Below are 11,566 nucleotides of genomic sequence, written 5' to 3'. Positions count from 1 at the left end.
CCCCTCGCTTCGGAGTACACACGGTTGTTGCACTCAACGAAGGTCGAGTTTAGATAAAATGTGAGGAACTCAAAAAAGTCATCCACGGTCATTTCTGCTGTATTCTGAAACGCCACTACCTTGTGTTTATCGACGCTTTCCCCTACGCAGGTCAGTAGTCTGTCGTGCGGTGGGGAATAGTATAAATACTTTATGTCTAGTGAACAAGCTTGGAAGCCATTGTCCGCGTTTCTCTTTAAAAATCTACGGCTTCATCCGAGCTTTTGAGCAGAAACGGGTCATCAATACAAATGGCTCCCAGTTTATCTTGTAGAAAGAATGCTATCGATTTCGGCCCATGTTCCTCTCTCGGAAACTATTTATGTATTTATTTATTTATTTTGAATACCTTCAGGGCCCACGGGCATTACGGAGGGGGTGGGTACATGGAGTAAATATATCAACACTGGCACAATATGAAGTAAAAAAATGACCCCCATCGGACAACCAACTTTGTGCGTTTAAGCGCTGAACATCATCTGTAGGCGCTCCCTTTGGTTTTGTCGATACTTTGTGACAACCTGTCTAATTTTTACCTCTTGCACAATGTTTTACCTTCCGCGTTTGGCTTAGTTAAAGACACCTGACGCTGATTGAAAACTGACGAAATAGCCTCAAGGGCCTTACTCCCAAATTCGGCTTCTGTTAACACCACAAACCCTCCTTCCTTGTCGGCGAGAATCAGAGACAAATGGCGCTTTTTTAATAGCGACACCCAACGCCTAACCGGAATTCGGGGCCTCGGGGGTTCGACATCGTTCCTAGATAGCACGTCAACTCCCTTCGAGACACAACGTTCAAATTCGCCGTCTGGTGCGCACCTGAAGACTTGGCGGACCAGGCCCAAGAGTTCTGGAGCGTTATGTTCGCTTCAACCGCAACCTTAAGCCCTAGAGCAAGAACTCGCCGTACATTTTCTGGAAGCTGCACGTAACTCACTGATCTGATGTCACACTTGGCACTGGACGTCGCTTGGGCAGGGTGGCACGTAAACGATGCAACGATTACTGCCAGAGGAACGCTGTGGTTTTATCCACGATGCCAAAGAAATCCCTGTACGTCTGTTGGCCTGCAGGGGCTTGCTGGGGTCTCAAGGAGCAGTACACAGTGAGCCTCTGTACATACGCGCTTGTCGCTGCCATTCCTATCGTAGAATCTGTAGTGTTCTTGTGCCATGTCCTGCTGATGGCTCGAAGTTTCCAAAAAGCTGTTTTACCTCTGCCGGCAAGCGTCTGCAGCGAATGCCAAACGATAGCGTGCGAGCCTGGCAGGTGGCATTTGTAATGAGCGAAGCGATGACTCAAGGGTCCAGCGAAGAACATAAACAAGGGCCTTGTGTGCTAGGAATAAAGTTGAGCAATGCGGACTGTTGGTCGAGCTGGTGCTGAAACTATGAGAACATGATAGCGCTTCAAGACAGAGGCGAGAGCAGGAACGAGACAACACAATGCGCTAACTTCAACTGTATCCAGCTTTAACGTGTGTCCAGCTTTAACCATGACAGACCTTTACAAATTTGGTTAAGTCTGCATACGATGGCTGGCATATAAATTAAATGTTAGGATACAAGATTTATCCTTATGAAACACCTCAACATTGATCTATCGAGGTCAGCTCTGTAAAAGGATCATGAAGATCAGTACTTGTTTTCTAACTTCATCTTTGAGGGAGTTATAAGCACATACAGAAATCGGTATAGTACACGTAAAAGCATGCTGTTTGCTTTGAGCTTACCTTTATCAATTTTAGACGGAGTATCTAAACCTGGTAATTTCCTTTTTGGTTTCCCAAACAGACTTAATGGCCTATATGCTGTAGAAGATTTTTAACCATGTTCGACCTATATTCTGTTACGACATTCTTCTTGCATTCCTCATTTATTTTCAGGGCATATTTCATAATTGAAGTTTGAATAAAAGAATGAAGAATGTCCTTGAGCACTACTCAGATGCCAATTCCAATACCTAGACTCTAATCTTAACCTTACCGTAAAAATGTCTCACTTTATACCATAAGGGGAAGAGGTTTTTCATTCACACCCATTGAACCTTCAGAGCAGTCGGTTCACATATTTCAAAACCAGAGGAAGGTATGATGACGGTACAGGAAATATTTATTTGGGCATGAGATATATTTTAAAAGATATTTTAGCGAAAGCATATCTCTGAAGCATTGAGACAAGTTGACATATTTCATAAACGTTAACAGCAGGTAGTCATGTTGATTGCATAACATTCTTCACAGCGAAAGCTCCAAATTTTACAATGTATCTGAAGGCTTCCTTGAATATGGCATCGGTAATTATGGCTGGTATTGAATTGAAATATTTACTCCTGAGATAATATCCCCCACAAGCTCCTTATTTAAAGATACCAGTTTCATTAATAGTATCTAGTCAGATAGCAATAGCAAAAACTACAACACTGCGCACATCTTAACGACGATGTGATTTTAATATTTATTTTACCTTGTCAAATTAAGCGATATTTATTTCCGTCTGGGATGTGACCTGCGAGAGGTTATGTGGAGAGCAAGTCGTCTGCTTGATGCGCACGAGTTGCGGTGACGTCCGAAAGACGCCGAGCTCTGATTGGCTATGATTGAAGGATAGTGGGTAGTCCACAAAGCAAGCTGCCTTGAAGTCTACTCATTATCCTTCATTCAGAGACAATCAGAACTCGGCGCGCAGACATAACCACAACCCCTAAAAAAGAAACAGACGATTTTGCGCTCCGCATTGCCTAAGTATCTATTCAGGCCAAAAAAAGTCAGAGGATTTGAAGGATAATGCTAAATGGTTCTGATACTAAAACAAATATAGTCAATTCAAAAAGGCATATTAAAAAAGCGAACTGAAGCATTCGTAAGCACCACTTTTTTTATAGTTTAAATTTCAAAGCTGTGGCTAGTATATGATTGTTCGAAAAAAAGTATCTTAGCAACTTTTACCTTTGGTGAGCTGGATGGCTTTAAAGTGTACATTCAAGTAGCATAGTTGTTTGGGACAAAGTTGGTCATTGTCTGGCCATTTAGTGCCTTGAAAACCTTTAACAGTTAAGGTATAAGCGAACTTGGTATTCTTTAGTCTATGTCTGGGTATTTTGTGTCGATACAACCAAACGAGTGTCGGAGTTGGGCTTCATTACCTATTAGTTCGGTTGTCACCTGGCTTCTTTGGGCCTAAGTTTTAGATGAAATATCAGAATAAGGCTTCACTTGGCCACTTTTGGCCCACATTGATAAACAAAGGCCAGAATTAGGCCTCACCGCTGTCGTGCTGCTTGGGAGGGGTACCACTCTTATTATCTTTGTTTCGATTACCGCAATCGTGTAGAGTAAAAAATCATTAAATCTTTAGTTATCCTCAGGACAAATAGTTGCTCTTCTAGAAAAGACGACGTAAGCAAGAATGCCGGTGTGCTTACAACTCTATTCAGAAAGCACTTAATTTTATATCCCGATTCTTAATTCATGTTGCCATATAGCCCTCACGAGGCTTGATCTCTGTAGTGAGATACAACTTTGGACTAATACAAAGCCGTTACAACTGACAACCACGTATTTCATCTGAATTTTGATGGATGATAACTACAAAAAAAGAAACACTGACAAATGATGTTTCCCACTATACAGAAAAATAATTTATTTATAAACTAGAAGTGCTTAGCAACAGCGTAGCTAAGGGGAGAATGATGGGCATAGGTGAATGGGGTAGCGTGAACCACAGGGGCAGCATGGACAGCGCGCACTGCAAGTGGGGCTGGTTGAACAGCCTTGAACACGACCGGGTGAGGGCCTTCCATAGCGGAAGAGAAGAACGCAGCGTCGGCTGGCGCCGAGGTTTTGGTGCCGGGCTCGTTAGTCTCGATGGCTGGGTGGAATCCAGTTGCGTCGGCGACGTACTTCACGAGGCGTGTGACACCCAAGGCATCAACGTAGCTGTAGGAGCCGACCTTGTTGTTGAACTCATCCCCAGTCTCCTGGCGGGTCATGTGGGTGCCGAACTCGTCGACGTTGTCAAAGCCAAAGCTGTATGGCTGTGGCGGCTGCGACATAGGAAACGAGAACACCAATTCCTCAATATCTGAACGCACTCCGATCTAATGCACAGACATATTGTCACGGGTGGTGACCAAACAAAAAAACAGGAAATAAACAGAAAGAAATAAACGTTTAATGTGGCGAACTTGTGCCAAAAAAAAAAATAAAGAAGGAAACAGAAGAAAGCAGAGCGTCGCGGGCGTCGAAGTCGGCGTGTCAGCAGAATCGAGCGCTAGGGCGAGACTGACTCGACAAGGTCGCGGGTGGCCTCTTATCTAGAGTGCGCCGCTATCTCGAAGATTCGGCGAAAGCGGTTCGAGCGTCGCGTGATCGGGGCGAGAATGAACACGCACTTTCTAGAAAACAAAAGCAGGGATAAATGATAGAAGTTACTTGCGGTACATGAATAAACGGGAACTATCTGGAGGACCGTGACCGAGCGTTGCTTTCTCAGCCTTGCGCGCGGCATTACTCCCCCCTTTAAAAGTGCATCGCCCCGATGCAGTGTAAAACAAATCAAAATAAAAAAAGAACGATAAACTAAAGAGTCTTTTGGAGCACAAAAGGTGCACAGTCCTATCGAGCGTAGTACGGCTTCAGGCGCACGACGTGGACGACCTCAGGTCGTGGTGGGCGGCGTGACGATGTTCGTGTTCCGTCGGGCATCACCTCGTAGTTCAGCTCGCCGAGGCGACGAAGTACCTTGTATGGTCCAAAGTACCGTTTCAGCAGTTTCTCACTGAGGCCGCGGCGACGGATGGGCGTCCATACCCACACCCTATCTCCGGGCTGGAAGTGGACGTCCCTGCGACGAAGGTTGTAGCGGCCGGCGTCGACGCGTTGCTGGTCTTGAATCAGGAGTCGGGCGAGCTGGCGAACTTCTTCAGCGCGTTGAGCAACCGTCTGGGCGTCGTCGCTCTCGTTGTCAGATGGCTCATGGGGCAGCATGGCGTCCAGCATGGTCGTTACCTTCCGACCATGTACCAGCTGGAAAGGGGTGAATCCAGTGGTCTCTTGAACCGCCGTATTGTAGGCGAACGTGACGTAGGGCAGCACCTCGTCCCACGTCTTGTGCTCTACGTCGACGTACATAGAGATCATATCGGCGATTGTCTTGTTGAGTCGCTCGGTCAGTCCGTTGGTCTGCGGGTGGTATGCAGTGGTTCGACGATGGCCGGTGCCACTGAGACGAAGGATCTCTTGCGTCAGCTGGGCCATGAACGAAGATCCGCGATCTGTAATCAGAACCTCGGGAGCGCCGTGCCGGAGGACGATGGACTCGATGAAAAACTTGGCGACTTCCACAGCAGTCCCTGAAGGAAGAGCTTTCGTTTCGGCGTACCGCGTGAGATAATCTGTGGCGACGATGATCCAGCGGTTCCCCGACGTCGAAGGCGGAAAAGGACCAAGTAGATCCATTCCGATCTGCTGGAAGGGTGTAGTTGGAGGAGAAATGGGCTGCAGAAGTCCGGCCGGCCTCGTCGGCGGTTTCTTGCGTCGCTGGCACTCGTGGCATGATCGTGTGTATAGGTGGACGGTCTTGGGGAGCTTCGGCCAGTAATACTTTTCAAGAATACGGGCCAGTGTCCGGCAGTAACCAAGGTGTCCGGATGTCGGGTCGTCGTGGCAGGCTTGGAAGATCTCCTCTCGAAGGTCACTCGGGATTACCAGCAACCAAGGTGTGTTGTTGTTGCCGAAGTTCTCTTTGTAGAGTACACCTTGTCGGATGGCGAAGGTCGGCAGTACTCGTGAGAAGACACGTGGCACGGTACTCCTGCCCCCTTCCAGGTGCTCGATTGCTGCGCGCAGCTCAGGATCGTCCCGTTGACGTCGTGCCATATCGTCGGTGTTCACTGCTCCTAGAAAGCACTCGTCGTCATTGTTGTCGCTGCAGCCGGAAGGGGTTTCGACGGGGGCTCTGGACAGGCAGTCGGCGTCGCTGTGCTTGCGGCCTGACTTATAGACCACTGTCATGTTGAACTCTTGTAGTCGAAGACTCCAGCGAGCGAGGCGTCCTGACGGGTCCTTCAGCTTCGCAAGCCAGCAGAGCGAGTGGTGGTCCGTGACTACACGGAACGGGCTGCCGTACAAGTACGGACGAAACTTCGTTATTGCCCAGACGACCGCAAGGCATTCTTTCTCAGTTGTGGAGTAATTTTTCTCCGCCTTGGACAATGTCCGACTTGCGTAGGCGATGACTCGCTCGATGCCTTCTTGCACTTGGACTAGTACTGCGCCTACCTTGACGACGCCGTCTCGTCTACCTTGACGACGTCGTAGTATTTTCAGCTGACTTCGGCGAGCACTTGAGACGACTCCGAGCTGTTCTTCAAACCATTCAGACCGCCGGACTCACACTCAAGCCGTCAAAGTGCCGGTTCGCCTATGACGAACTGAAGTTCCTTGGCCACGTGGTTAGTAACGAAGGCGTCCGCCCAGACCCCGAGAAGACTCGCGCCGTCGCGGCATTTCCAGCGCCGACAGATAAGAAGGCCGTGCGAAGATTCCTTGGACTTTGTGCCTATTATCGACGCTTCGTTCGGGATTTCGCAAGGATTTCCGCACCACTTACGAATCTCACGAAGGACGCAAAGAAGTTCGAATGGGCCGAGGAGCAACAGCAGGCATTCGACGAACTGAAACGACGACTCCAGACTCCTCCTGTGCTTGGACATTTCGACCAGGATGCGGAAACAGAAATTCACACGGACGCAAGTAACGCGGGAATGAGGTCGTCGCAGGCACTTGTCGATATCGATAGGGCGTTCACCATGACGGGGGCGCGGGTCGTTCGGGTGGAACCCGCGTAGCCCGAGTCGTCGGTATGGGCATCGGCGGTAGGTATGGTCCGCTTCCCCGCAATGGTAGCAGAGCGGGCGTCGGTCGGCCGTTCGCCACACGTCGGTTTTCCTCGACGAGGGTTGCTCCGGGCGAACGTCGTGGACTTGTCCTTCCTGGCGTCGAGGATACTGTGGCATCGGAGGGTCTCGTCGGGGTGGCGCCGTGGTCTGGCGGTTAGCTTGCGGCGATCTTCGGGCCATGGCGGCGTAGCTCAAAGTAGGCTCCTCTGGCGTCGTCGTTTTGATCGGAATCTCAGGTTGGAAGGCTCGGTGGACTTCCTCTCGGACGACCTCGGCAAGCGACAGGGAGGACGAGCGATCCGTAGCGGGGAGCATCTTGCGGATTTCTTCCCGGACGACTTCACGGATGATGTCACGGATGCCTGGGAGGTCGGTACCAAGGTCGTATCCGGATGTCGCCAGAGTAGTCACGCCAGGGTGCCGCTCGTAGTGTCTGGCGCGTGCTAGTAGCGCACGCTCCATATTCGTCGCCTCCGTGACGAACCCGTCGACAGTTGTCGGAGGATTGCGAATGAGACCTCCGAATATCTCGCTTTTGACACCCCTCATCAGGTGTCGCAGCTTCTTCTCCTCTGTAGCCTAAGGATCGGCGCGGGCGCTCAGGCGAAGAACATCCTCAACGAAGCTGGTGATGCTTTCATTCAGACCTTGGGTCCTTGTTCGAAGGATGTCTTCGGCCCTCTCGCGTCGGTGTTGGCTGGTAAACGTCTTCACTAGCTCTTGCTTGCACACCTCCCACGAGGTTAAAGAAGCCTCGTGGTTCTCCAGCCAGTACCTTGCAGTACCTTCCAGCGAGAAGTAAAGGTTCTGCAAGCAGTGCTCAGCTGACCACCCGTTATGTCGGGCCACACGTTCATAATGTTGCAGCCAGTCCTCGATGTCCTCGTAAGTGTCTCCGTGGAAAGGCGTCGGAGTTTTGGGTGCGACGGGCAGGTATACGACGCTGGCGGTGGACGGGTTCTGGGACGACTGGCTGTCCATCGTTGGCCTCGTTGGCTGCTTAGTCTTGGGCGGTAGAGGTCCGAATTCCGAGTGTAGACCTTGGGTGCGACGACTGAACCGGGTCTCGGAAGTGCTTTCGTCGGTTCTTCGTGGGCTAGGCGTCGGACTTGCACTGTGGGCCTTCGGAGGGGTACGCCGCAGGGGCATGCGGTACCCCGCACCTCCACCAAATGTCACGGGTGGTGACCAAACAAAAAAACAGGAAATAAACAGAAAGAAATAAACGTTTAATGTGGCGAACTTGTGCCAAAACAAATAAAGAAGGAAACAGAAGAAAGCAGAGCGTCGCGGGCGTCGAAGTTGGCGTGTCAGCAGAATCGAGCGCTAGGGCGAGACTGACTCGACAAGGTCGCGGGCGGCCTCTTATCTAGAGTGCGCCGCTATCTCGAAGATTCGGCGAAAGCGGTTCGAGCGTCGCGTGATCGGGGCGAGAATGAACACGCACTTTCTAGAAAACAAAAGCAGGGATAAATGATAGAAGTTACTTGCGGTACATGAATAAACGGGAACTTTCTGGAGGACCGTGACCGAGCGTTGCTTTCTCAGCCTTGCGCGCGGCAATATATTGGTCTCTGTGGTCCAGGCATTTCGGTTGCTTGTTGATTTAATACGAGCACAGACAGGTTATGAACCATACATTCTAAATTTTCTTTTTATATTTTGCTCTCCTGTATGAGAACAACCAGAGCAAGCGCTAACAAAGTGCGAGTACATCATTCAATTTGAAATACCGAAGGAAGCTACTTGCTACACTATTTACTTAAAGGCAAGAGTTATTTTTGTTTGGCGACCACAATAATTGTGTTCTAGAAATATATGGTTTACGTCACTGTGCTTCTCCTTATACACATGTTTCAGACTCCGAGGAAAGTGCTCTTGAGTTACATGTTTTATCAAACTCACAATAGAATTTGAACTAGTATTTTTGTCCTATCTTCATGTCACACAATGAAATAAAAGAATAAATGTTTAAGCGCATAGATAAAACAGAACATTGTGTAAAAGGAACTTCATAAAAGTTGCAAATGACAAGGGATATCAACATTTAATCTACCATCTTGGTTTAATTATATGATGAAATACCGAGGACACTAAAGTCTCGAGTTTCTAATCAGCCCACTTCTTAATATATGCCTCACACAAATAAAATGCGGAGAAATAATTCATGAAAACTAGAAGAACTTTATCTTTCTGCACCGTGAACAGCTGTAGTGAAAACTATTTTCTGAAATTATCCGTTATTGTATCTTTAAAAGCACAAGGAACCTCCTCAAAAGGCATCTTTATGTGCCTGTTACGCATCTCACAAAAAAAACAAAAAAAAAAACACCATGACAAGAAACAAACTTCCGTAATACTCATAGTGCCAGACACATTTCGAGGTAGGAGCGGTTTCAATACCTTGCTTTGATAACAAAAAGTCGAACCCCCAAAACATGCTTTGAAATGAGTTAATTAGTCTTTTGATATAAAATTTTAAATACAATTTCTTGTCCTTTTTCTTTTTTTTCCTTGGAAAAAGGGGGGGGGGGGGAAGGGTGTTGTCGTATGCGTCTTAACCAGAAACATGCATTTTTGCTTTTAGTGTGTAATAATAAAACAGGCGTGTAGCCATGAATTGTAATTTAAAAACAAAATATTTGATTTACTCAGGTGCTTACGCCTTTTGTGTAGCGCGGTTTTGGAATAAAAATTACAGATTGGTTTACGGGAACCACATTCACCGCATTAAACTAGTGCAATTCGTGAAGTTGTTTAGCTATAACACATCTAAAATTTTCCTAGGGCTTTTATGTTGATAAAAACGAGGTTCTCGTTCTCGCTGACGTAAATAAAATTTCAAGCATCTGTTATGATGAACAATCTATGTCAACCACGATTGTCGACCCCCACCCATTGTTTGCTGTAACATGTAAATGATGATCAACCGGGATAATTTTGAGCTATATTGACAATACATTGATATATTTTACTCGTTCAAAATTGTTTTCGGGTTGCCATGTCAATATGTTTGCGGCGCATCATTATTTTTATGGTTGATAATCATGTATACTCACGTGTTCCACAACAACTCCACAAGCCACGTAGGCAAAAAGGCAGCACACGAAAACCTGTAAAAAGTATGAGCACTGTTAGCCTCATGAATTTTGTTGCAAAGTTTTAAACGTTTGATTCAATCCCAACGCAATGAAAAATATGCTCAAACCTTAGAAAACATGTTGGATGCGTTTCTTCTTGCTTTGAAGTAAAATCAGTGGGGATCAGATAACACATCCCGAGTTATATACCCGGCAACGAGCATTCCCGACACGCCCAAGGGAGGTTAACCTGTCCTCGTGAACGAATCATCGATGAGAAAAAGGGCGGGGTTCATTACACTTTGTTCTTGTTGAATGTAAAGCATCTAAATTAACTTTACATGTTACGACTTCCAGACACATACCAGTGTACATGTGAAAAATATTGAGCGTTCCCCGAAGAGACTAGCAGCTCGGCTTATTTGGCAATAAAAGGTCCCTCTATTTTTTTCTTGAATCGGGCATTTCGAATCGTGCGACAATTAATGCTACCGCGCATAATTCCGGGACTCTCTCGTTCAAACATTTTAACATATAGAGGTAAATAAGTGAGGTAAGAGAGTTTTAGGATTTGAGTAGAGTTACGTAAAATAATATCTATCAAATATGAAGCCAGAGGCATTGCTTTGTTTTCTTCTGCAATGTTATATAAAATATTGAATTTTTGATCAGTGCCACATATGTTATTATTTAATATAAGCGTGCACAAACACCGCGGTTAAATGATAGATAAATTAACCTTACTAAGCAACCAAAATAAGAAGCATGGAGATTACTCATCGAACCAAGAAAAGTTCAATAACGAAGAGTGCACTAAATTAGTTTACCAATACAGACACATTAAAGACCATATGAAGAACGCAAACTAAATATGAATATATACTGGGAGGTGTCAACTCAGATGAAGAGTGGACGTTGCAAGTTGTATTGCGTTAGCCGCGCTATAGAACACTCTATTAAAATGTAAGTTCACAGAGACAGTCAATCATGGTGAACAGGATTATCCTGGCAATGTACGAACCTCAGAAGATGGTTTGATCTAAAAAATACGAGTCGCGGGGACATTGCGAAAGTGAAACGCTAATTGTGTTCTGAGCTTCATTATCCGTTAGAATAATTTAATTGTTTGTCGTGATTGGATGCCTTCAAGAACTCCGAGAAAGTTATTTTAGAAACATTCTTTGAGTGTGCAGTGGCACAACCTTCTTCGAAGAGAAGGCTCGTGCTTTCAAAGAAATTCCTATATACGTCGCGTTCCACCTGTTCCGAAAATACACATGGAAGCTCCATCGATGTTTCGAATTTTTGATATTTGAATTGACAGCATCTTGTCTCAAACAATAAACATAAAAATAAAATTTCGTGGGCCCAGTCTAAGAGATGCATTGTTCCACCGACAGCTGTAAGAACACTATAACCATTAAATGATGTATTTTAAATACGCAGTACAGTAAGGCAGGAGCCTTAGATTTTCCTAAAAGTGACTGTGGTTACTAATTTGAACCATGCCATTATATGCAATATTTGAATAGATAGTTATACGGA

At 46.4% G+C, this 11,566-nt stretch overlaps 1 protein-coding gene across 1 annotated transcript; it reads right to left on the bottom strand.

Moving 5' to 3' along the window:
* Positions 1 to 3,692: 3,692 nt before the first annotated feature.
* LOC121838146 (cuticle protein 10.9-like) lies at positions 3,693 to 10,161 on the bottom strand. Its single transcript, XM_042294222.1, has 3 exons — positions 10,150 to 10,161; positions 10,001 to 10,054; positions 3,693 to 4,085 (listed from the first exon to the last, which is right to left on the bottom strand). The coding sequence occupies exons 1-3, from the start codon at positions 10,159 to 10,161 to the stop codon at positions 3,693 to 3,695; spliced, it is 459 nt and encodes a 152-aa protein (XP_042150156.1).
* Positions 10,162 to 11,566: the final 1,405 nt, after the last annotated feature.

This window comes from Ixodes scapularis, unplaced genomic scaffold, assembly GCF_016920785.2.
Source record: "Ixodes scapularis isolate PalLabHiFi unplaced genomic scaffold, ASM1692078v2 PGA_scaffold5__190_contigs__length_132052651, whole genome shotgun sequence".
In the NCBI taxonomy this organism is placed as follows: Eukaryota; Metazoa; Arthropoda; class Arachnida; order Ixodida; family Ixodidae; genus Ixodes; species Ixodes scapularis.
This window is presented reverse-complemented; position numbering and strand designations above follow the sequence as displayed.